We start from the raw sequence: 27936 nt of genomic DNA, 5'->3' as shown, positions 1-27936 counted from the left end.
CTAAAAAAAACTAAAAACTCTTGCATGGCCAAGATACTCCCCACATGTCACCCACTGAACATGTTTTGAATTCTTTGCATCAGCGACTACAATAATTATGCTGTCTAATCAGCATTTTAATTTGCTAAACCTGTGAGGTGGATGGATTATCTCAGCAAAAGAGAAGTCCTCACTAACACAGTGTAGACCTATTTGTGAACAATTTGAGAGAAAGCTGCCTAAACCCTAAAAGTAGTTAAACCGGATGTATAGCGTAGCGCTTTTATTTTGAAGCCGTAAAAGTGTGTGATTGGTTTGAAAAAATGTCTTGACATGTTTTGAATGACAGTATGCAATAAAAAAGTCTCCTTTCGACATCCTTCCGACCGTCTTTAATTTTTGTTGAGCTTTTATGTCGTCCTACTTAGTAAAGCAGTCACAGTAACAATCTAAATGTTATGTTATCACTGCACCTTAACCATAATCTGAACACGGAAGTGAAGCACCACCCACCTAACGACGCGCGCAGCAGGCGTTTACTGCATGGATGTCGCCTCTTCTCACGGTGAAAAAAAGTTGTCTCTTGTCGGGAGAACAACTTGCCATGGCTTTAAACCTGATATTTTAATAAGGTTGACTTTCCTTTGTCCATTCTTGCTCGCTTGTGGCTCATCAGTAGCAAGTGAACTGCAGCCAAGTTCCCCCCGCTACGTCACGAGCGTCAAAAAGGAAGTGTTCGCGTTAATCGGCCATTAAAAAAATTGTGTGCCGTTATCGGAATTTATAGTTAATGCATTATCGCGTTAACTTCGACAGCCCTAAATCCGAATGAAACTTTTTCCACACTTATACCAAGCACGAGCAGTACAGTTCTGTTTGGCTTGCTGCGACACAATTGGGATTAACATAACATAACGTAGTGGGTCGATAGCCGTGTCAGCTACGTGAATAGTGACAACAGAATCAGAATCAGAAATACTTTAATAATCCCCGAGGGGAAATTAAGATTTTCAGCACAATCCCTTTGAAGAGCAGACAAACATTAGAGGGAGACAGAACAGGATCGCTGACGGGTCTGCGCCCCTTACAAAAAAGGTGAGAAACAGGTAAACGCTGGGAGGGGGTGGGGGGTGAGGAAAAAAAAAATCAGTCTAAGCCTGGGCCCCTGGAGAGGGGGTCCAGACTGAGGCCAAGGAAAAAAAAAACTCATAGCCATAGCACACATCAACGTGTGTAAAAAGGAAACGTCAAAGAACACAAAGGACATTAAAGACATTACAAGAGCAGAGCTGATGCAACCAGCCACTTCTACACACAGCCACAAAACAAAACAAAACATTTTTAATTTTAAAAATTTAAAAAAAAACACACCTCTGCGGTGTTCCACGCTATTGACAGGAGTAGACCCAACAAAGCAACCAAGACAGCCCACTCCACCCTCGACCGCCCATCAACTCTTGGCCAGTGTCCAGTCTGCATGAATGAGCGAGGATACGTCCAAGGAGACCGAGGTGTCCGACAGATGCTCATTCAGCCAAGACACTGTGAAACTTGTCCGTCCCGCAGCCCATCATACCATATTCCATTTGCACAATTAATATAATTTGCCAATTATAATCAAATGTGACACACTGCACACCACCGTACAGTATCTGTAAATAATCACAATCCCACTTCCGTACTAATCCACTGTATTTTTGTAATGGCTTTTAGTTTCTGTGGACAACTCTCTGTTGACAATTCGGTGTCAACCAAACAACAGGCAGTAGTTTTTCAAGCTCCACCCTCCACAAGGATATCCGTGGGTCTTACAAAATGGCAACAACAGGAACACAGTCAAATGTATACTGTGCATTCTGATTAATTCGGCATTGTTGTAAGCCTTTCATTGCCTTGACCTTAGCTATCTGATTAGCCTGTGAGAAGTGTTTAAGTATTATTTTAGGGATGTCCGACAATGGCTTTTTGCCGATATCCGATATTCCGATCTCTTTAATTTCCGATACCGATATCAACCGAGACCGATATCAACCGATATATACAGTCGTGGAATTAACACATTATTATGCCTAATTTGGACAACCAGGTATGGTGAAGATAAGGTACTTTTAAAAAAAAATAATAAAATAAAATTATAAAGAATATATATAATAAATAAATTAAAAACAATTTTTTGAATAAAAAAGAAAGTGAAACAATATAAAAACAGTTCCATAGAAACTAGTAATTAATGAAAATTAGTCAAATTAACTGTTAAAGGTTAGTACTATTAGTGGACCAGCAGCACGCACTATCATGTGTGCTTACGGATTGTATCCCTTGCAGACTGTATTGATATATATTGATATATAATGTAGGAACCAGAATATTAATATAACAGAAAGAAACAACCCTTTTGTGTGAATGAGTGTAAATGGGGGGGGGGGGGGGGGGGGGGGGGGTTGGGTTGGTGCACTAATTGTAAGTGTATCTTGTGTTTTTTATGTTGATTTAATTTAAAAAAAATTAAATAAAAAATAAATAAAAACAATACTGATAATTAAAAAAAAACGATACCGATAATTTCCGATATTACATTTTAACGCATTTATCAGCCGATAATATCGGCAGGCCGATATTATCGGACATCTCTATATTATTTGTCTTATTCTGGAATGATCACCATGATAGGATGCCGCATGAAAAAAAACCACCTCAGTACTGAGGCTTTTTTATTCTCCCGCACCTTTATTTAACCCTGACTTTGACCTCTGCCACCACCACACGAAGAGGAACCACCACCTCTGTGACCGTATTCGTCTCTCCATCTTATTTTTCAATACATTCAACAACATGACACCCAAACAAAATCGATAGTGAAACACTCTCCAATCAACTGTAATGAACCCCAATGAAATAATATAATGGTTGTTATTGTGGCTGATCCCTTATATCATTGCATTGAAAACTGCATTGAACTCTGTTACAACTACTAGTGTATTCACAGCATGATAGTGTATTTCATCATATGTAAAAATGTGAGGAAATACTATGGTTGGAAAAAAAAAAGGTAATTTATTTTCTGAATATGTCTTTGCTGCTGTCTAGTTAAGTGTATTCTGGGAAACGGCGCCAGAGTGTGCAGGTGGAATAAAATGTTGGTTGAGAAAGACAACTTTGCAACAAGAATGGAAGGATTCACTTGCTGACTTGCAAAGGGATTTAACTGATTGACAGAAAACTGCAGAACAGCCAACCCCCGTCTCTGATAGTTTTGGCAACAGGGTTCTCAGGGGAGTAAAAGTGAATGGCTTAATAAAACCTTCAATGCAAAGGGAATAAGGAGAAAGAAACGTTCTAAATGTGTGACACTTTACTTTCTCTCAGGGAAAACATGAAAGACTTTCCAACAGATGTGTCCTCTAGGCTCTGAAACACCAGATAATTAAAAGGCACTTGACAATCAGAGGGTTGCATTCTAATATTGCACCGCATCATTTGTCTGCAACTCGATACAAAGCTCTCGCATTGATAGAATTTACCCGGAAGATTCTATAGGCAAAGAGACAAAAATCATCCGGTTTTCATCTGGCAAAGATGGATATTCATTGTGTCAGTGGGGACATATTTTGTCAGTCAAGCAAAAATTGATTTGATAAGGAATGTACAGATGATAGCCCCTGAAGTCGGATACGACAGAATGTTTTTGGAAATAATAATTATAATAATAATGGCATTGACGAAAATGTGATGGCTACAATTGAATTAAATATAATGCATTGAATACATAATTATTTGTTGACTGCTCTGCATATGTGTAAAAAAGCAACAAAGGCTATATAATAGAAGGAATACAATTTTAAAGGGGAACATTATCATCTGACCTATGTAAGCGTCAATATATACCTTGATGTTGCAGAAAAAAGACCATTTATTTTTTTAACCGATTTCCGAACTCTAAATGGGTGAATTTTGGCGAATTGAATATTCGCTCTCGGAGCGATGACGTCACAACGTGACGTCGCATCGGGAAGCAATCCGCCATTTTCTCAAACACCGGGTCAAAACAGCTCTGTTATTTTCCGTTTTTTTCGACTGTTTTCCGTACCTTGGAGACATCATGCCTCGTCGGTGTGTTGTCGGAGGGTGTAACAACACGAACAGGGACGGATTCAAGTTGCACCAGTGGCCCAAAGATGCGAAAGTGGCAAGAAATTGAACGTTTGTTCCGCACATTTTAGCGACGAAAGCTATGCTACGACAGAGATGGCAAGAATGTGTGGATATCCTGCGACACTCAAAGCAGATGCATTTCCAACGATAAAGTCAAAGAAATCTGCCGCCAGACCCCCATTGAATCTGCCGGAGTGTGTGAGCAATTCAGGGACAAAGGACCTCGGTAGCACGGCAAGCAATGGCGGCAGTTTGTTCCCGCAGACGAGTGAGCTAAACCCCCCTGGATGTCTTGGCTCACACCGTCCCAAGATGATCAAGAGAAGAATATCGACCCTAGATTCCCTGGCCTGCTGACATGAGGGTATGTCTGCAGAATATATTAATTGATGAAAATTGGGCTGTCTGCACTCTCAAAGTGCATGTTGTTGCCAAATGTATTTCATATGCTGTAAACCTAGTTCATAGTTGTTAGTTTCCTTTAATGCCAAACAAACACATACCAATCGTTGGTTAGAAGGCGATCGCCGAATTTGTCCTCGCTTTCTCCCGTGTCGCTGGCTGTCGTGTCGTTTTCGTCGGTTTCGCTTGCATACGGTTCAAACCGATATGGCTCAATAGCTTCAGTTTCTTCTTCAATTTCGTTTTCGCTACCTGCCTCCACACTACAACCATCCGTTTCAATACATTCGTAATCTGTTGAATCGCTTAAGGCGCTGAAATCCGAGTCTGAATCCGAGCTAATGTCGCTATAGCTTGCTGTTCTTTCCGCCATGTTTGTTTGTGTTGGCTTCACTATGTGACGTCACAGGAAAATGGATGGGTGGTTAAAATCAGGCACTTTGAAGCTTTTTTTAGGGATATTGCGTGATGGGTAAAATTTTGAAAAAAACTTCGAAAAATATAATAAGCCACTGGGAACTGATTTTTAATGGTTTTAACTGAAATTGTGATAATGTTCCCCCTTAAGGGTATGTACTGTATACCAAAAAACAACCTACGTCTCGTTCTGCTCTTGTCTCCACGTACACATCTGTTACGACTCATTACAGAATACACACACAAATGTTTTTTCATTTAAAAAACCAAGTGGTCTACTCGGCAGCACGGTCGAACAGGGGTTCGTGCGTGTGCCTCTCATTACGAAGGTCCTGGGTTCGATCCTGGGCTCGGGATCTTTCTGTGTGTAGTTTGCATGTTCTCCCCGTGACTGTGTGGGTTCCTTCCGGGTACTACGGCATCCTCCCACCTCCAAAGACATGCACCTGGGGATAGGTTGATTGGCAACACTAAATTGGCCCTAGTGTGTGAATGTGAGTGTGAATGTTGTCTGTCTATCTTTGTTGGCCCTGCGATGAGGTGGCGACTTGTCCAAGGTGTACCCGAATGAGGCTGAGATTGGCTCCAGCGACCCCGAAAGGGAAAAGCGGTAGAAAATGGATGGATGGATGGAGTGGTCAACTCCTTTTCCATACTTGTATGGCAGTCTGAATGCAAAGATTTTGAACAAGCCTCAACTTCTTCGAAAGCTACACCTCTATCATATACGATGAAAGAAAAGTATTTTTATTTTATTTTAAATCGTATTGAACAGTGATGAAGTTCTGAAAAAGCATTGATTTAAGCAAACCACTTCCTTTAAAACTACTACATCATACATGATGAAACTATTTTGTCTAGTTTGCAACAGATTAATTGGATTTCCGTTTATTTCCATCCATCCATCCTTCCATCCAGGAACCAATTGTGTTCGACCTCAGAGCTGTATTAATTGTCACAACATGGGACATATAGCATTGATGGGTTTTAGCAGGGCTTATGCACAGCAGCAGTTGGATAGTCATTGTAGCTTCAATCACATGCAAAGTTCAGCAATCCTATCAACCTTCCACACATAGAAAGCTATGGTCCTCGTGGGCTTAAAAGGTTGCCTCATTTAAAAGAATCTTCACAGAAGCAGTCATATCGGGGGTTTTTTTTTTTTCAAGAGGGAGCGCTCAGTGTCAGCATGTCGATGACCGCATCCCCTCGCTAGAAGATGCATGTTCAGAATGGAAGGAAGCTGTTCTGGGCTTTGGAGCTGGAAATGAGGCTGTAGATTGGATTATGATGCCGTTTTTAATCCCGTCTTTTTCCCTGGCTAGATATTGCTCCTCCCTACTTCTTAGCGTTATACAATACTTGACAAGGAAAGATTTTTGCTAAATTCTGGCACGGTGATGACTATGTGATTCCTTGTGACACTCTAATTTGAGTTTATAGCGCTAAGGCTTTGATGCAGACATGGGAATAAAACTTTTAGTCAGAGCAACCCTTCGCCTCCTAAAAAGGTCCCATTAAAAAGGTCCCACTCACACTCACTGTGTACTTTAATTAGAGTCATCTTGTCCCGTCTGATCCTGATTTCCAAAAATGTAGGTGTCCAAAGTAGCGTTTCCCCTTCAGCGCATTAGAACTCAAATACAAGCTGAAAGTCGTCTCGACGTGCAGTGTCATCTTCCTGACATGGCACGCTATTCCCTTGGCGTCTAACTTTGCCATTATTTTAAAAAAAAACTTTAACTTTAATGCTGATGTATGACTAATAACACAGACTTCCTCTGAAAGGTAGCTCAGTAATGGGTCATTATGGTTTAATCTATGTGTGAAATGGTGCGTTAGAAGTTGTGTGCCTTGTCTTCAGAACCATGCAATGTGTTTCTAGACTCGAGGAGACGAGGCGCACAATACCTTTCTGCTGTAACACGTCTCCGGTTTTAATTGTCGCGTGGAACCTTTGTTGAGGTCTCTGAGCTCTAGTCCTAACCAAAAGTTTAGTCTTGAAGCATTATTGTAGTTGCACATACAGAAGTTGCAAAAGACCTCAAGTCTTCAGTCTGCATCTAAATTATCCAGAAGTCGGTGTGTAAGTTGTTTGTTTACAAACAGTAATGGCAATGAGGAAAAGTGTGATGATGACCATAGAAGTGGAAAAAGTTGCAGTAGTAGTCAGTCCCTCCAGGATTTTGCAATATTTTTGATTGCGTCAATTCATGCAAATTCAAACGATCCCCGCAAATTATGTGCAGCCTTGGAATCCCCGCAATTTTCCTGCACATTTTGGATAATTTTCACCAATAGGATTCGTCCCAGCAGCAATCACACAAAACACAACTGTCAATTACAGTATCTGATGAAATGTCCCCCCACTTCTTCACTTCCTTCGTTTGCATTGACAAAGATGATGTGTGATAAAAATCGCTCGTCATTTACTAACAAAAATGATTGCTATATATATCACGCACTACAGTTGCCCAACGTTCTCACCAAAACTGCCAGTAAACAATGGGCAATGTTTAGGAACACATGAAAGTTTAGGATCAACTTTCAACTGTAAAACAGGCACAAATGTGCATGATAATGTCTGCAAGTTGCACATTTTTCTGTATACCATGTTTGTGTTGGTCAAAAACATTTAAAATGTAATATGCAAATATAGCATTCTTTGTTGATATTCTGTGATTTCTGGGGTTAGGGTTACAAAAAAAACACATACAATACTGATTACAAATTCATAAAGTCACAAGCGGATGCAATGTTGTTGTTGTTTTTTGTTATTTTTAAAGCCCTAAAACATTTCACGTTTTTCCGCAGCCTTTTAAAAAAATTATGCCGCAGGCACCTTAGGCTGCAACAAACACAAAAAAAATCAAAAATCTTGGAGAGACTGTGTAGCAGAAATATAGAAGCAACCAAAGCAGTAAACACATGACTGCTCAGTTCAATATAGCGAATGTGTCAACAAGAATAATACCAATTATAAGAAGAATAGAACAGAATTTAAGGTGGTTGTTTCTAAACTCTCCAACAATAGTTTACATTGGTGTTAACTAGAGATGTAACGATAAACTGTAAATTAAAAACCGCAGTAAAATTCCCGACGGTTAGCAATACCGTTTAAATTTTGAATTATCGAAAAACCGGCACTGCTCATTTCCTGGAAAACTAACTCCTGGTATGTAAAAACACCATTTAAACATCACAAAATGCCACATATTCAGGGAGCCATTTTGAATATTCCGCTTCGAATACTTCCGGCTACTTCCGAAGATTGACGTCACTGGAGTAATGCTTCTGCACTCTGACCAAGTTATCAGATCAGTCATACTAGAAATACGCAAACATTAGACAACAATGTCCTGTCAATCATTCTCAATTCCTAAAAATGACATGAAAACACATGTTTTTCTTTTTTTTATGCATTCTAAATCGTAAATAAAAAAATACATCAAAAGTTCGCAAAGAATGTAGTCAACAGGGGCTCTCTATTTTGCTCACAAAACCCTCAAAATAACCATCCAAAACTCGCCAACAATACTCTTTATACATATCTTGACCTGAATTTTAACCAAATATTAGCAGTGGTGGTATTATACGTGCTAACGCCGACACACTATTTTTATCGGTGCAATGACACACACAGCTAAGTAGCCCTCTGCTTCTTTCATGCATCATCGCGTCTCGGCTCGTCAAAGTTATTCTTGATCATAAATCATGCCTCGTATCTAGATATTAGGAGGATTTAGCCATAAATCTAGAAGTTGTTCATCCGTGACATTCAATTCATACCCGGAGATGGAGACAAACACACACAACCGAAGACAGTACATTCAATTCATACAAACACACACAACCGAAGACGGTGTCTGCAGGGACTTTTCCTCGTTAATCCTTCATGTGCATCATGATTAATTCTTTAGCTAAATGGGAACATACGGACACCTATCAGTTGTCATCGCAGTGAGAGCAAACATTGTACAGTAAGCTATCGTTTTAATATGTGTGTAGTTTGTATTTCTTCTTTAGTTCTAAGCAATACTGCTACATGATGCTTAGTGTTTCATTAAAGCTGGATTTGTTAAGCACAGCTTCTAAAACTTGTAGATCATCCTCCTTATATACAGGATCAACAATGTAAGGTTTTGGAGAATATTTTTCCCAAAGTAATCGTTGTTCGCTCTCACAAAGTCTGCATGATTTGCATTGTTGGTGATAAAGAGATCTGTGGGTTCCTACTTCTACGTCACACGATGACGTATCTGGCTATCTCATTATCTCTCAAAATGGCTCGGGAATCTCCTTGGGATTTATACTATTTTGATCGTAACTATTTTTATTAGCAATTTTTATAAGTCTTTCGGTGTCATACATCAGATATATATGATACTAACTTCAATACAGAGGCAACTTGTTTTTCCACTCCACTGGTACTTTAAGTTTTACCTAATGTTACTATTGTGAAAATAGATGTATTTGGGCGCTATCTGTGTGCACACAAAGCAGAATAAGCGCTGCTACTTAATGTTAGTGCCACATGTTTTGTTTTTACATGAATAACATTAGGGTTTGTGTGTGTGTGTCAGTCAGTTAAAAAAAAAGTTAAAGTACCAATGATTGCCACACACACACTAGGTGTGGCGAAATTATTCTCTGCATTTGACCCCTGGGAGGTGAGGGGAGCAGTGGGGAGCAGTGGGCAGCAGCGGTGGCCACGCCCGGGAATCATTTTTGGTGATTTAATCCCCAATTCCAACCCTTGATGCTGAGTGCCAAGCAAGGAGGTAATGGCTCCTATTTTTATAGTCTTTGGTATGACTCGGCCGGGGTTTGAACTCACAACCTACCAATCTCAGGGCGGACAGTCTAACCACAAGGCCACTGAGTAGTCAAATGATTATAATAATAATAATCAGCATCTAATAAAATAATAATGCATTTGCTTTTCCCTTATTTACAGAGTGGGCATGCGGCGGGCAAGTTCAATGACACAGCTGCATCATCTACTACCATTACACATACAATACCTTTGATTGATTGATTGATTGAAACTTTTATAAGTAGATTGCACAGTACAGTACATATTCCGTACAATTGACCACTAAATGGTAACACCCGAATAAGTTTTTCAACTTGTTTAAGTCGGGGTCCACGTAATCAATTCATGGTACTGATGCCTTCCAGAGTCAGTCTGCTTATGCCCCTTTGTCAAAAATGTCAAAAGACATCACTGCAGCTCTGTCATATTTCATTGCCAAAATGTCAAATAGTGGATGTGTCTTCTGACATTTGCAAGACTTGAGCTCATAGTATATTAACACTATTTTTATCTACATGGACAAAAAGTGCAGTTACGGTACGCCGTATGGCCATCAGGCGCCATCTTGCTCAATTCTTGCATTTATTTGTTTGCCTCTTACAGTATGTTCATAAGGTGCCGTCTTGCACAATTTTCACATTTATTCATATTTACTCATGTTATTATTTTGTTTCTGCCATATTACTTTGTTTATAATGCTTGTGTTGCTTTCAAATGCTCTTTCAATTTCTACTTTAGGTACACATGAAACAGTGTTCTGACCTACAATAATGTTTCTGCTGCAAAGGAAATAATCATGAATGTTTTATTTTATTTATTTATTTTATACATATAAAACTTCAGTGATAATAATGTTAAACTGTTAAGATTTCTGTGTGCAATTTTTACTTTCCACCCACAGTCTGAATGCTTCTGTATATATGTATATAGTATAATATTTAATATTTATACAACACATTCAGAACATTCGTTCTCAGGACTGGACTGTGCACCTTACCTCCTTTTGTATTATTTTTCTTTTCTTTCCTTCCTATGTTTTGCATATTTGTAGACTGCCGCACTGATACTGGAGTTGCTTTTAATCTCATTGTACCTGTGTATAGTGACAATAAACAGCATTGTATTCTATCTTGGTCACAATAACGATGATAAGAATTTGTCATAAAATGACATCCCTAATGTCAACTGCAGCTGTCAAATAATGCAGTATTGTATTTAGTAAGCATATAGTAAGTAGTAGAGATGCGCGGTTTGCGGACACAACCGCGAAGTCCGCGGATTATCCGCGGATCGGGCGGTTGAAAAAAAAAAAAAAAAGATTTTATCCGCGGGTCGGGTCGGGCGGTTGAAATTTAAAAAAATTAGATTTTAAATAGATTCAGGCGGGTGGCAGTTAAACCAATTCGGAAATATATGTACATAGTTAAATGTTGTTACCCACATACGAAAAACGAGCAGGCACCTGCAGCATATGCCACAACAGAAGAAGAAAAAAAAAAGAGATGGACACTTTTACGGAGCGGAGAAGGGACGCCTCGCCGGGGTCCGGGACCGAGGCCCCTTCCCCCGAGAGGGCCCCACCGGGAGCCGTAGCTGAGGTGATCCGCGAGAAGGGCCCGACGCACGTCCAGGGTCACCACCGCGCCCACCGCACCGACACCCCGCCTCGTCCGCCTTCGCCGCGGCCGGCGTCACGCGCAGCAGGTAAGCAGCTTACCTGCCCGCCACCCCCGTTGCCGGGGGCGCGTAACAGGGGTCACTCCGCGGTGTACGGTGGCCATGGAAGTCGGAACCCGCTAAGGAGTGTGTAACAACCCACCTGCCGAATCAACTAGCCCTGAAAATGGATGGCGCTGGAGCGTCGGGCCCATACCCGGCCGTCGCCGGCAGCGAGAGCCGCGAGGGCTAGGCCGCGACGAGTAGGATGGCCGCCGCGGTGCACGCTGAAGCCTCGGGCGCGAGCCCGGGTGGAGCCGCCGCGGGTGCGAGGGACATCGCACCTCCACGCGCTTGGAGGTGCGCTCAGCGCGGCTCCCAGATGATTGCGCACTGGTGTCTCCTTTCTTTAACAGGCAAAAGCTTTATAACCTCACTAATGCCTTGCATCGTCTATATTAGATATATAACAACGGGCGGGTGCGGGCGGGCGCAGTTCTGATTAAATGTTAGATCGGGTGGATGGCGGATGGTTGACGACTTTTGTGATGCGGTTGCGGATGAAATAATTGCCTATCCGCGCATCTCTAGTAAGTAGTCAAATATCATAGTGATTCAACTATTTTTTACACTTTTAGGATTGTTAACTATATTAAAATGTTGCTCAAACATTGCCTGCAGTCATGATTGATTTAATTTCCATCATTTCATGTAAGCTATATTCAAAATATTAACAAATCGGACGTCAACTAGTGTTCCACAATGGATTGTGGTTGACCGAAGGGATTTCACTGTATAAGTGAGCGATGATATAACCATAACATTGAATGCACCATCAAACTAAATGTAACACACATTATCCTCTCTCAGACCCCAAACAAGTTGGGTAACCTTATTTTTTAGAGCATGCTCTCTGTCTCGCTCTCTCTCTCTCAATTTAATCTCTCCATCTCACTAAGAGATTCACACGTGCATCATACATGCAAGAGCATCAGCACCACAGCCTATTTCTGCATACCGCTCAAAGACATTTCAAAACTGAGGGCCAGAGCCAAACTTCTGACCTTTCAGTATAAGGACAATCTCCCCAAGCCCCAAATCACCCTCTCTTGTGACATTTAACACGCTGAGTAAGAGAGAAGAGGTGGGCACAACGGCGTAAGTCAGTTAAGTAGGAACGCAAGCCGAAATGGCCTTCTGTGTAACTTTGACCGGTTCATAATTCAATACGTACAAAAATATTAGGACACGTAACATCATGCAAGGAACTGATGACACATGCTACACTTTGACCTTCCATCATTGTTCTCAATGAAAGCATCATTGTTCTCAATAAAAGCAGACGCCATAAAACCGCCGTCATAATTTGTAAGCCTCGCCGGTTTTGCCTTGGCATCCTTTGGTTTGGTGGATGGACTTAAATATTTGTCCATTTTGTTCTTTAGATCACTAAGTCCGAGTTGTGCACTTTGTGTGGTCCCAGAAAAGTGAGTGACATACCAAATGAGTCACAGTAATGTCAGAGTTTTAAATTAAATAAATGGTAAATGGGTTATACTTGTATAGCTTTTCTACCTTCAAGGTACTCAAAGCGCTGTGAAACTATTTCTACATCCATTCATTCACACACACATTCATACACTGATGGCGGGAGCTGCCCTGCAAGGCCCTAACCACGACCCATCAGGAGCAAGGGCGAAGTGTCTTGCTCAAGGACACAACGGACATGACTAGGATGATCGGGGATCGAACCAGGAACACTCAGGAGCCACGCCGTCCCCAAATTACCTAATAAGTTATGTGTGCCTTACTGGTCTCTTGGTTCCTATTCATAGTGATGCACTTTAAGCCATAACATAATTAATGCACTGCGAACAAAGAGCTAACCCCAAACCTGTGGCTTGCGGAGCTCTGGGCGTCCCGGACCCCAGTTTGAGAACTCTTGCTCTAGGGAATCATTGTTTTGGAGAATAGGGGAGGTACCCAGCTGTATCGTTTTCTCTAAGGTGAGGCTCACTGTACCACCCACTCTAAACCTGGCCAATGCGGATCAAAGTCACAATGTCAATAATCCTACCCAAGTCAGTCAACATAGGGCGAAAGGTTAACGACAACTTGGACTGTAGCATGTCGATCATAGGGCGATTATGACAAGCAAAAATAAATAGGAATTTATCCCACACCCAGCTGCACAATTCAGCTCTAAAGTATGACACTAACAAATGTACATTTACAAACCCCGTTTCCATATAAGTTGGGGAATTGTGTTAGATGTAAATATAAATGGAATACAATGATTTGCAAATCATTTTCAACCCATATTCAGTTGAATATGCTACAAAGACAACATATTTGATGTTCAAACTGATAAACATTTTTTTTTTTGCAAATAATCATTAACTTTAGAATTTGATGCCAGCAACACGTGACAAAGAAGTTGGGAAAGGTGGCAATAAATACTGATAAAGTTGAGGAATGCTCATCAAACACTTATTTGGAACATTCCACAGGTGAACAGGCAAATTGGGAACAGGTGGGTGCCATGATTGGGTATAAAAGTAGATTCCATGAAATGCTCAGTCATTCACAAACAAGGATGGGGCGAGGGTCACCACTTTGTCAACAAATGCGTGAGAAAATTGTTGAACAGTTTAAGAAAAACCTTTCTCAACCAGCTATTGCAAGGAATTTAGGGATTTCACCATCTACGGTCCGTAATATCATCAAAGGGTTCAAAGAATCTGGAGAAATCACTGCACGTAAGCAGCTAAGCCCGTGACCTTCGATCCCTCAGGCTGTACTGCATCAACAAGCGACATCCGTGTGTAAAGGATATCACCACATGGGCTCAGGAACACAACAGAAACCCACTGTCAGTAACTACAGTTGGTCGCTACATCTGTAAGTGCAAGTTAAAACTCTCCTATGCAAGGCGAAAACCGTTTATCAACAACACCCACAAACGCCGTCGGCTTCGCTGGGCCTGAGCTCATCTAAGATGGACTGATAAAAAGTGGAAAAGTGTTCTGTGGTCTGACGAGTCCACATTTCAAATTGTTTTTGGAAACTGTGGACGTCGTGTCCTCCGGACCAAAGAGGAAAAGAACCATCCGGATTGTTATAGGCGCAAAGTTGAAAAGCCAGCATCTGTGATGGTATGGGGGTGTATTAGTGCCCAAGACATGGGTAACTTACACATCTGGGAAGGCACCATTAATGCTGAAAGGTACATACAGGTTTTGGAGCAACATATGTTGCCATCCAAGCAACGTTACCATGGACTCCCCTGCTTATTTCAGCAAGACAATGCCAAGCCACGTGTTACATCAACGTGGCTTCATAGTAGAGGAGTGTGGGTACTAGACTGGCCTGCCTGTAGTCCAGACCTGTCTCCCATTGAAAATGTGTGGCGCATTATGAAGCCTAAAATACCGCAACGGAGACCCCCAGACTGTTGAACAACTTAAGCTGTACATCAAGCAAGAATGGGAAAGAATTCCACCTGAGAAGCTTAAAAATGTGTCTCCTCAGTTCCCAAACGTTTACTGAGTGTTGTTAAAAGGAAAGGCCATGTAACACAGTGGTGAACATGCCCTTTCCCAACTACTTTGGCACGTGTTGCAGCCATGAAATTCTAAGTTAATTATTATTTGCAAAAAAAAAAAAAAAGTTTATGAGTTTGAACATCAAATATCTTGTCTTTGTAGTGCATTCAATTGAATATGGGTTGAAAAGGATTTGCAAATCATTGTATTCCGTTTATATTTACATCTAACACAATTTCCCTACTCATATGGAAACAGGGTTTGTAGTGCAGTGTTCTTCAAAGGGTGTTGGATGGGGCTGAAAATCACCAAGTTTCCAAATTCATCCAAACCAAGCTTTTTGCACTGGAGCACAATTGTTGGAGCAAAAAGGACTTTCCCTCAAAACATGTATCACAAAGTTGGAAGCATAAAATTGTCTATAATGTGTGGGTAGTATGACAAGTGAAGATTTAGGTATAGTTAAGCTTAGCTTTCAAAAAGCAGGATAGTTCGTTACGCATTTTACTGCATTTTCATCGCGAAGGGTCCCAAAACATCCACCTTGAAACAATTTTCAGTAACATTTTTGTTAGGGTGCTGGTGTTCTGGCGAAACATGCTGCGCATTGGAATTCATGCCCCCCTCCAAGAATCCAAGAAAGGCGAAATTTTGATTGTGCATTTATTAGATTCATATACATGAACAGATGAAGTGGGCCCATGAATTCCAATGGGGAGTATGTCTTGCCAGAACACCGGTCGCAGGAGTACGCTTTGATACCGTACAGTTCCCTGGTTGGTCCTTCCTGCATTTCGCTGTTTTACTATGTTGCATCTGCCAATCATGCTGCCCACACACCTGGCAGTGGAAATAGAAGTTCCATTAGGCTTAGTAATCTTAGGTTTCTTCCTTATACTGAATTGTTCCTTGCCAGAATACTTGATCATGTGAGGTTCAGCTATCACCAAGTGTACAGACACCTCATGCAGAATAAGGAAGTCTGATTAGGGTTTAGCGGGCTGATACCAAAATGAACTGTACTATAGGTTAATTCCCTGGACGGAGTGTTTCCTTCCCTATGTTGCTCACTCTGTAAAGTGTGGAAAATGCCTTGATGTACACTTTGCATTTGTGGCTTTCGTCTAAGATAGTTCTGGTCATAAATCAAATTAAAGAAATGGATGTATTGTAGAGCAGAGATGTTACATTCCCTGTAAGTGTGGATGGTTATTGCCTCTCTCTATAGGTTTCACCCTTATGGATAACAAGGCGATGTTTCCAAGTTGTACCCATCCTCTAACTGACAGGTGGATTCCAACACCCTTGCCACATGTGACCCTCCACAGGATCAGTCATAGAAGTAACGGATGACTTAATTTCACTTGAACATGTGTGTTCCCTCTCTCTCTAATCACCACATATAGCTTCATTAACAAGCAGTCAATGATTCACTCAAAAATGGACCATCATGACAAATCAGTCTGAACCAAGCCACTATCCCTCTATGGAAGAGATGAAGGAGAAATCTTCCTTGTTTTCTATTGCGAGGCACGTCTTTTTTTGCCCTTTTCACCAAACTCACATCAGCCTCTCAATTGTCTCTAAGCATCAGACATGTTGTTACGAAGGCCGAGGAACACATGGATTCTGTATCATGTGTTAATAACAAGACTACATTCTGTTCAAGGGAAAATCACAATGAAGCTCGAGTGAATAGATGCACTGGTGAACTAAATCTGACACTGGGTGTAATTAAATATTTTTCTCCTTAATTACCGAGCTACAGGAAATGAGCTTGTGGAAAGATGAAAAAAACGGTTTTCATTACTCTATCAAGCTATGGACATTTCTTTTTATGTGATTTCACAGTCACATCACAGCTGGTTTTGCAAATAAACAAACAGATATATTTCTAACCTCTCAATGGCTCGAAGGATATTTAAACACATATAGTTACATGACAAAAGCTGATTGCAGAAGACAGAATAAAGACAGCTTGTTCAGAGGCTCTGTGTGGTCATGAATCAGTTGCACATGGCCAATAACAAACTCAAGGGCACTGTAAGAAAAAGAAATTTGAATCATAAAGTCTGCAGTTCATCTCAATACAAACATGCAAAGCTTTAAAATGACCTTAAATGCAATATAGATAAAGGTAATCCTGTCTTTTTTGTATAACAGGAATTCTCAAAAAATAACTGCATTTGACTAAATCTTCTTGATCAAAAAATATGGGGGAAAGTTATTTTAACAGATACCAGCTAATTCCAAACACCTCCAGAGCTGTGCTGGACAATGAGTATGCAGCCCTTGACTTCTAGTTTATTGACTAGCATTGCTCAAATTATTCTTAATCAGTGGGAATTTGTGATTCAAGTCAAGCATGTAAAAGGGCTGCACTGAGAAGGATGACCACTGATACATTTGCAAACAATTAATTGACTGTGTTATCTTTTTATTAAAATATATTTAATATCAGTTTCAAACACAAGAAAGATAAGTGTGGATATGTTTATAACATTAATACAAGGCATCGCTAACGTTGTTCTTCAGGCCTCAAACTAGTTAAGAGTAATTTAGTAGTACACGCCTATTTGCCTTGATAGCTTCAAGATGCTATTAGTTAACAATCAAATTCTTCCCAAATGAAGCCCCTAGAATAAATTTAGCAGCTAATTGATCGTTATGTTAATGTATAACATACGGGCTTATACGTTAATAAATCAGAAATGTAGTGTTTTTATTTGCATTTGAACGACTGCTAAATTCCCATACTGGGAAAAGATTATGTTATCCATGGATTATTCCATTATAGAACAGGCCTCTTGAAAAAAAATGTGCATCCTAAAGTAGTAAATGCACATTTTATCTATGTGGGGGAATACATTGTAACGTGTCCAAAGTACCTATAAATTTGTATTTCAATATATTGGTGATTGAGAGATGACTATATCCAAACTCCAAGGTGACACAGCTCAATGAGGTTTACCTGAAATCACTGTAGGGGTGAATAATCCAAAATCCGGCGGATTTAACCCGCTCCTGCTCCCTCTCGACCGCCTTCTCACTTCCAAACATCCTCAGGGAGAACTTGTTGACCCCGGGTTGAAGCATGGCCCCGAACTGCCGGTGCATGAAGCCGGCCTGGTACAACCGCTCATCGTCCGGTAAGATCTGATCAATTCCATCCAACTTTATGAACCCGGACTGGGCGTCCGTTTGGGATTCGTTCGGAGGAGCGTCACCGCTGCTACCACTTCCTCCGCCGGCGCCTCCACCGCCGTCGCCGCCGCCGCCGCCTTGCGCGCCTTGCTCCGGGGCCACCTCGCCGATAGCTCCCGGTGGGCTCTCCTCGGTCGGGGTGACGTCCCCTTCGGTGATGAGGCGCCTCTCTTCCGCCGAGTCCGAGTCGTGCACATGGCGGCTGGTGATGGACGAGAGGCTGCCCCTGAACCTCCGGCAGTCTCCGTTGGAGCTGGTCTTCATGGGTCTCCCGATGTCCGTCTCCATGATGGCCGACTCGCCGCTCTTGGTCTCCCCGATGCCTTTGCAACTTCCCCCGGAGGTGGGCGACGGCAGGGGCTTCATCCTGATGCTCTTCCTCCGCGTGTCCTTGTCGGCGTCTTCTCCTTCACCCATGATGGAGGATTTGTGCCCAATGTGCTGGGGCAAACTATACAGCCTTTTACGCATGGACGAGTGCAACCTGTCCATTTTGACACTAAGAGCAAATTAAACGAATCCAGATTTTTTTTTTTTTTTTTTTTTTTTTTTGGAGTGGGGCGATTTTTTTTGGTTGTTGTTATCGACCAGCCCCAAGCGCTTCTTATCCGTTTGTGAGCAGCGTGGAGCTAATCTGAATCTCTGAAAGCTTGCAACACATGACACGCACTCTCCTTGCTGATGCCGTTATTCGTGGTGTCTCCTTTTGGGCAAAAATTCCACTACCTGCGTCCTCATCACGCACAGCCTGGGCGGTCCGCTTGGCCACCGCGTCCCTGACCTACACACGCATATTTGCGCCTGGGCGACATGGTGCGCAAAAGTGTAGGGCGGGGGGGTGGGGGGAGAAAAAACTGCGTGAAAGTCACCTTAGCCTGACATGTGAGGGACGCGCCGCGGAGGGTGGGAGGAGAAGGGTCACGCACGGAGGAGAGAGGCTCGCCCCTCTCCTCGTGGAGGCGTCTTGCAAGGAAGCGTCGCGCCGCTCAAAAGCAGGGCGATCATGGATGGGGGTGGGGGGGGTAGACGCGGCGACGTTCCACGGAGCGCGGCGCTGACATCACCCATCCATCCACAGCCGACGGTGCGCTTAGGTGAAGATGTGAATATTCATGCTGCTGATCTGTTGGGTTGCCATAGGAGCGAGGGCTGCGAGTCTAAGCTCAGCCCACCTTGTTTAAAGGGGTATGCTCTTCCCCATTCTTAAAACGCACGACAGAGTTGAGGGGAGGAGGGGGTCACAGGTATAGGGGGTGCTGATGGTTGGTACTAGGGCTGGGCGATATGGCCTTTTATTAATATCTCTATATATTTTTAGGCCATGTCACGATAATCAATCAATCAATCAATCAATGTTTATTTATATAGCCCTAAATCACAAGTGTCTCAAAGGGCTGCACAAGCCACAACGACATCCTCGGTATAGCCCACATAAGGGCAAGGAAAAACTCACCCCAGTGGGACGTCGATGTGAATGACTATGAGAAACCTTGGAGAGGACCGCATATGTGGGTAACCCCCCCCCCCCCTCTAGGGAGACCGAATGCAATGGATGTCGAGTGGGTCTAACATAATATTGTGAGAGTCCAGTCCATAGTGGATCCAGCATAACAGTAAGAGTCCAGTCCACAGTGGGGTCAGCAGGAAACCATCCCGAGCGGAGACGGGTCAGCAGCGCAGAGATGTTCCCAACCGATATACAGGCGAGCGGTCCACCCCGGGTCCCGACCCCGGACAGCCAGCACCCCATCCATGGCCACCAGATCTGTGTGTCTCCCCTTCCACAAGGGATAGGGGGGAGCAGAGGAGAAAAGAAAAGAAACGGCAGATCAACTGGTCTAAAAAAGGGGGGCTATTCAAAGGCTAGAGTATACAAATGAGTTTTGAGATGGGACTTAAATGTTTCTACTGAGGTAGCATCTCTAACTGTTACCGGGAGGGCATTCCATAGTACTGGAGCCCGAATAGAAAACGCTCTACAGCCCGCAGACTTTTTTTGGGCTCTGGGAATCACTAATAAGCCGGAGTTCTTTGAACGCAGATTTCTTGCCGGGACATATGGTACAATACAATCGGTAAGATAGGATGGAGCTAGACCGTGTAGTATTTTATACGTAAGTAGTAAAACCTTAAAGTCGCATCTTAAGTGCACAGGAAGCCAGTGCAGGTGAGCCAGTATAGGCGTAATATGATCAAACTTTCTTGTTCTTGTCAAAAGTCTAGCAGCCGCATTTTGTACCAACTGTAATCTTTTAATGCTAGACATAGGGAGACCCGAAAATAATACGTTACAGTAATCGAGACGAGACGTAACGAACGCATGAATAATGATCTCAGCGTCGCTAGTGGACAAAATGGAACGAATTTTAGCGATATTACGGAGATGAAAGAAGGCCGTTTTAGTAACACTCTTAATGTGTGACTCAAAGGAGAGAGTTGGGTCGAAGATAATACCCAGATTCTTTACTGAGTCGCTTTGTGTAATTGTTTGGTTGTCAAATGTTAAGGTACAAAGACAACATATTTGATGTTCAAACTAATAAACTTTTTTTTTTTTTTTTTGCAAATAATCATTAACTTTAGAATTTGATGCCAGCAACACGTGACAAAGAAGTTGGGAAAGGTGGCAATAAATACTGATAAAGTTGAGGAATGCTCATCAAACACTTATTTGGAACATCCCACAGGTGAACAGGCAAATTGGGAACAGGTGGGTGCCATGATTGGGTATAAAAGTAGATTCCATGAAATGCTCAGTCATTCACAAACAAGGATGGAGCGAGGGTCACCACTTTGTCAACAAATGCGTGAGCAAATTGTTGAACAGTTTAAAAAAAAACTTTCTCAACCAGCTATTGCAAGGAATGTAGGGATTTCACCATCTACAGTCCGTAATATCATCAAAGGGTTCAGAGAATCTGGAGAAATCACTGCACGTAAGCAGCTAAGCCCGTGACCTTCGATCCCTCAGGCTGTACGGCATCAACAAGCGACATCAGTGTGTAAAGGATATCACCACATGGGCTCAGGAACACTTCAGAAACTCACTGTCAGTAACAACAGTTGGTCGCTATATCTGTAAGTGCAAGTTAAAACTCTCCTATGCAAGGTGAAAACCGTTTATCAACAACACCCAGAAACGCCGTCGGCTTCGCTGGGCCTGAGCTCATCTAAGATGGACTGATACAAAGTGGAAAAGTGTTCTGTGGTCTGACGAGTCCACATTTCAAATCGTTTTTGGAAACTCTGGACGTCGTGTCCTTCGGACCAAAGAGGAAAATAACCATCCGGATTGTTATAGGCGCAAAGTTGAAAAGCCAGCATCTGTGATGGTATGGGGGTGTATTAGTGCCCAAGACATGGGTAACTTACACATCTGTGAAGGCGCCATCAATGCTGAAAAGTACATACAGGTTTTGGAGCAACATATGTTGCCATCCAAGCAACGTTACCATGGACGCCCCTGCTTATTTCAGCAAGACAATGCCAAGCCACGTGTTACATCAACGTGGCTTCATAGTAAAAGAGTGCGGGTACTAGACTGGCCTGCCTGTAGTCCAGACCTGTCTCCCATTGAAAATGTGTGGCGCATTATGAAGCCTAAAATACCACAACGGAGACCCCCGGACTGTTGAACAACTTAAGCTGTACATCAAGCAAAAATGGGAAAGAATTCCACCTGAGAAGCTTATAAAATGTGTCTCCTTAGTTCCCAAACGTTTACTGAGTGTTGTTAAAAGGAAAGGCCATGTAACACAGTGGTGAACATGCCCTTTCCCAACTACTTTGGCACGTGTTGCAGCCATGAAATTCTAAGTTAATTATTATTTGCAAAAAAAAAATTAAGTTTATGAGTTTGAACATCAAATATCTTGTCTTTGTAGTGCATTCAATTGAATATGGTTTGAAAAGGATTTGCAAATCATTGTATTCTGTTTATATTTACATCTAACACAATTTCCCAACTCATATGGAAACGGGGTTTGTAATCACAGCAGTATGATGATTCTATGTGTCTACATTAAAACATTCTTGTTCATACTGCATTAATATATGCTCATTTTAAACTTTCACGCAGACGGAAATCACAACTAAGTCAATTTACCAAAACTGTATTTACTAAACAGTTATTAAGCAGTGGCACAAACATTCATGTCATTTCAAAACAGAAAGTGCAAGATTGTCAGAGACACTTTTGTGCATGATGTCACTAAGATGACATACCAACACAACGCTAAATTAAAGTGCACTTTTTGTACAGAACGCCACTACAATCGTTAAAAACGAATAAAGTGCACTTTTGTTCATGATGTCACACAAGACATTTCAATAACTGTCAAATAAAAATTAGCTGCATAATAGGAAATCAAATAGTGTATGTCCTTTGCTATGTGGTAGGTTCCTGCGGACGTTATCTCCTTCTGTTTTTGACTATTTTTTTCATACGGTGTTGATGTGGAAATGGAAGACACCAGGCTCAATTGGGTCTGTGCTGGTTGCTTTAGCATTTTATTGGGTGTGGCACCGGCCGAGATGTTGACATGCGGAGTTTCAAGCACTCTTCATTCTCTAGCGGGTGACTTTTCAAATGATGCTACAAATTAGCAGTGGTGCTACTTATTGTAGCAACGCTTTTGCCGCATACTTTACATATTATGGTTGTCTGTTCAACATCTTCCCGCTTGAAGCCAAACCACCGCCAGACGATGGACCCCGTGCGGTTTTTCTTGGGAATTAATTCTTCTTCCTCCATTTGTTACCAGATTGGCACCTTCTCTCTCTCGTATTACCACTGGCACTGCTAACTTGACCCATGCCGCTACCTTTCTGCTCCGTGAGGGCTTTTGATGTTACACGCGCGACAGTATGTGACGTATGTAACAATAATAATAATAATAATAATAATAATAATAATAATAATAATAATAATAGATTTTATTTGTAAAAAAACACTTTATATTGAGTAAACAATCTCAAAGTGCTACAGTGTATTAAAAAAAAAAAAGATGTATGTAACAAGGTGCGCTTGTTTTACGTCTCTGTGAGGAGAGACAAGAAAGAGTGAGAAAAGCCTGTACTGTAATACCCGCAGCTAAAAGCAACTGCGTGAGAACGTATACTCGAATACTCACAATATAGTCATTTTCTACATTGCACAGAGACAAACCCGCCATATATCGAGTATATTCGATATATCGCCCAGCCCTAGTTGGTACCCTATACCAGTGTTTTTCAACCTTTTTTGAGCCAAGGCACATTTTTTTCATTGAAAAACCCAGAGGCACACCACCAATAGAAAACATTAAAACAAATGAAACTCAGCAGCCAATATTGACAATAAAAAGTTGTTCTCGCAATTGTTGGATATGAATTCAAACCATAACCAAGCATGCCTCACTATAGCTCTTGTCTCAAAGTAGGTGTGCTGTCACGACCTGTCACATCACGCCGTGACTTATTTTGAGTTTTTTGGTGTTTTCCTGTGTTTAGTGTTTTAGTTCTTGTCTTGCGCTCCTATTTTGGTGGCTTTTCCTCTTTTGTTGGTATTTTCCTGTTGCAGTTTCATGTCTTCCTTGAACGCTATTCCCCGCACCTGCTTTGTTTTCGCAATCAAGACTATTTAAGTTGTGCGGATGCTATCCTTCTTTGTGGGGACATTGTTGATTGTCATGTATGGATGTACTTTGTGGATGCCGTCTGCTCCACACGCTGTAAGTCTTTGCTGTCGTCAAGCATTCTGTTTTTGTTTACATTGCAGCCAGTTCAGTTTTAGTTTTGTTTTGCATGGCCATCTCTAAGCTGCAATGCCTTGTCTTAGCGGCACTCGCCTTTTGTTTATTTTTGGTTTAAGTGTTGGATACCTTTTTACCTACACGGTGCCTCTCGCATATTGTGATCACAACAAACCATGTTCCTGACATCTACAAAGCAATTAGCTACCTGCTGCCACCTACTGATATGGAAGAGTATTACACGGTTACTCTGCCGAGCTCTAGACAGCACAAACACTCAACAACAGCACATTTGCGGATTATAATTACTGGTTTGCAAAAAATATTTTTAACCCAATTAGGTGAAATTACATCATCTCCCACAGCACACCAGACTGTATTTCACAGCACACTAGTGTGCCGCGGCACAGTGGTTGAAAAACAATGCCCTATACTGCATGGAAAGCAAAAATCGGTGATCAGTGCAGGTCCTTTTAATTGTCTGAGAGCAGAATAGATTGATGGTGAACAGGGATGCAGCCCTAATTGAAAGTAATTGGTATAATTTTGTGCTATTATAGATCCATAATTCACTCGTTAACCTTGTTACAAATGGGTCAAGGTTATATTGGAATTGTAGCCTACTGTAAAACCACAGCAATACAGATGCTGGTTGACCTCTAAAGTGTTCATAATTAAGGAAATTAAGGAAATAATCAGTTCCAGAAATAAAATTTCAGAATTATAAATCATTACCAGACCAGCAGTACTGCATTTATTTTTTTTAAATATTGCCCATCATTCACAATCTCCATGTAAGATAAGAACAAATGTGTCTTTCTTTTTGTGCAGCCTCATTCGTAAGTAAACGCTAGCAAGAGGTAATGGGGATTAAATCTATGTCTAATCTATTCCACCTAAAGGCCTCTAAAAACCTCCAACAATGGTTTATATGCTGCAAGAGTTCATGTGCAAAAACAGATACCTCAATTTACCTTTTTATGAGCATATACATGTTTTTTGTGGAGCTTTTCATATGCCATTTTGCTGATGTGGGTTGCAATTGAATCGTTTCTAAGAAGAAAAAAAATGTTTAGTCTCAATGCACATATAACAAAAAAGGAATGTTGACAATTTTGTGCAAATTTTGCAGCCAAAAACCAATAACTCCAAACGTTTCTTTGCAAAAACTGACTCCTATGGTGGAAGTCTGGCCCTAATAATAAGTAAAAACAGATCAGGTTTTTTTCCAGAGGAATCCTTATTTTATCACAGTAATGATTTAATTTAATTCAAACAAAACACCTTTTTGATGGGCCGCCACAAGGTGCCCCGTAAAAGGTGAGGAAAAGGTAGACGCTGTTTCGCATCCTGTGGAAATCAGGTGTAAGCATCATGGAGCAGTATCGCAAGGTGCTAAACAAGATATACAAACTAGAACATACTGTAATAAAACAATTACTTACTAAACAATGTCCAGTTTCACTGGAATGCCAACTGACAGGATGTTTATATATTTCAGCACAAGACTTGTGTTCCTTGTTCAGATGATGGATTCCTCATAATCTTACCTCTTCAGGTAAAAACTAAATACTCGGTGCCAACAAGCATTTTCCCGCATCTTCATAGCAATGTTTTCAGGTCTGAATTGAATTTTAAAGTTGACCACCTTCTTGGCTTATGGCCACAACCTTCTACTGTACAGGTGCAAGGCATGATTTATACTCTAGCACAAACGTTTACCAACTCAGAGGCTATACAGCAGCTTACTGACTCTTCACTAGCACTAAGCAAAAATCTGTCGAGACGCTTGTCCAAGTGTGGGTGAGGTCCTAATTTAATACCCCAAAAGGTTACAACAGAAACGTACAAACAATAAACTGACAATGTGATGTTATGATGCTGCTGCAAGAAGTTGTTGACTGCCTGATTACGACAAGTGTATTATGAAGAAAACGCTAAACTGCCACCTGTGGAGACCTGACACAAGACAAAGCCAAACCAATAAAAAAAATGAGGCTCCAATAGGTAGTTTGTCTGCCTGTGATTGACAGTCCTGTCTAGGGTAGCCCACCTGTCACCCAAACTCAGCTATACAGCCCACATATAACTTTCATGGGTATATGCAGTAGAAAAAAACACATGTACTGTATGTAGGCTACTCACCCTCAAGGATGCAGTTTACTGAACGTGGTTCTGTGCATTCTATTGGACTGATCATTCAGAACAGAGAGACATGTACCACTTTTGTTGATATCTCCTTCATTTCCACTTCTGTGGTTTTCATCACACTTTTCCTCTTTACTATAACCATGAGATTTCTGCAGTGACATCACAAAAAAGGGGAACACAATCTAAAATCTTCACAATATCCTATGAAACGTCAGTTATGTTCAGTCATTCATTGTCTAAAAGGAATGTCTTGATAGACTACTAAATATGTGCACTGTGCAAAATTTCATTTTTAATTCTCTCATGTTTGCTGTGTGTTTTCTTTCCATTGCATGTAAAGCTTTTCCATGTAGGTCAAATATTCATTCCTCTGGAATGTGCATGTCATGGTTCTTCACCAACAGGAAGCTGAATATTTACAATGCCCAAAGGGGAAAGTAGGACACAGTGATTTTTGTATTCTATTTCTGCAAATCTTTCAAAAAAAAAAAAAAAACTAAAACAAAGAAGGAAATATGTAAATGAGCTGTAGTACAATGGATAGTGCATTTGTGTCGCTTTGCTCTTGTCCACAGTTAACTTCAGATATCATCATCTCTGAGTAGGGTTGCCAACCGTCCTTAGAAAACTGGAATGGTCTCGTATTTAGAAACAAAGATTTGCATCCCATAAGCTGTAAAACAACACACTTTGTCTAGTCTTACCATAGGAATCAAAAACAGTCTGTAAAATGTCAATGAAATTAATGAACGATAAGGCATTTAAAACATTTTTTTTTTGGCAAACTGATTTCTTGCCCTTCCTGCTCTGTGGCCAATGAGCTCACAGCACCGTCACGAGAGTATGGAGGGGGGGTTTTGTTGGGCGCATTTGTTCTAGCCAAAAAATACACCGCGGAAGTATACGCGTGCACAGCGTCATGTGACTTCCTTCACCTGTGCTAATTGTGGGAGCAGGTGAGAAAGCAGGCTGTACTGCGACACTAGCAGACAGTCTGTTGAGAATGTTGCCATGAATATTGCTTGTTTATAAAGTCTTGCTGTTTGTTTATAATCATATATATGTGGCATGTTGTTGTCCTCCGCACCTGTAATGTAATTAGTGGGTGGCAACAAACAGCATGTAAAGCCTCCTATATGGCTGGCACATGCCAGTTCACGATATGGCGTACTGCACCGCTGTTTGATTGACAGCACTCTGTGTTTCTGGGTGCTTCGCTTTGGCGTGTGTTGCGAGTCCTGGGCTCCTGTCTTGAGATCTCATTTCCAGCTCTCCCCTTTTACCCGCTGTGTGGGGTTGCGTGCCTTCACGGCAGGCACGAGATCTGCAGCAACACCATAAAGGCTGCCGACATAAATAGCCGTCACTTTGACCACTGTGTGTCTTGGGACAGCCTTTGAACTGGGTTGTGTCCACACTAAAACCCCCTCAAAGCGTGTGGTAGAGTCGCCCAGCGCATCACAGCGTCTCTCTGTCGGGAGGTGCGTTCAGGTGCGATCCATAGACCTGGGCCGATATTCGATAAGTCAATTAACCGACGATGAATGAAAATTAAGACGGTAAGTCGGTAAGTTTTCCAGCGTCGATAAATCGTCATGTGCATGCATCAAGAGCATTTAAGCTTTTCATCGGTTTCAGTGGCTCCGCGCGTTTATGCTGTAACGGAATGAAAAGAAGGGGGTGAATGATCTTGACCTTCATAAGTGTCTTTGACTCTTTGTGCAGTGAAGCGATTCCGCTAGCATCACAGTGCAGTGCTGGCATACTTGCCAACCCTCCCGGATTTTCACGGGAGACTCCCGAAATTCAGCGACTCTCCCGAAAACCTCCCGGGACAAATTTTATCCCGAAAATCTCCCGAAATTTAGGCGGACCTGAGTGA

General features: G+C 41.7%; 2 protein-coding genes across 3 annotated transcripts in view; one reads left to right on the top strand and one right to left on the bottom strand.

The window, feature by feature from the left end:
• hcn4 (hyperpolarization activated cyclic nucleotide-gated potassium channel 4) overlaps positions 1-19472 on the bottom strand; it is a 309786-nt gene extending 290314 nt beyond the window's left edge. The window contains exon 1 of the mRNA XM_061964494.2: positions 17939-19472. Coding sequence (XP_061820478.2) covers positions 17939-18663 — 725 coding nt within the window. The 5' untranslated portion in view covers positions 18664-19472. The remainder of the gene's footprint in view (positions 1-17938) is intronic.
• LOC133608890 (UDP-glucuronosyltransferase 2B37-like) overlaps positions 1-27936 on the top strand; it is a 696509-nt gene that overhangs the window by 434108 nt on the left and 234465 nt on the right. The window lies entirely within an intron of this gene.

The sequence above is a fragment of the Nerophis lumbriciformis genome, linkage group LG06 (genome assembly GCF_033978685.3).
Source record: "Nerophis lumbriciformis linkage group LG06, RoL_Nlum_v2.1, whole genome shotgun sequence".
Lineage (NCBI taxonomy): Eukaryota > Metazoa > Chordata > Actinopteri > Syngnathiformes > Syngnathidae > Nerophis > Nerophis lumbriciformis.
The sequence above is the reverse complement of the archived record's forward strand: the minus strand, read 5'-3'. Positions and strand labels throughout refer to the sequence as shown.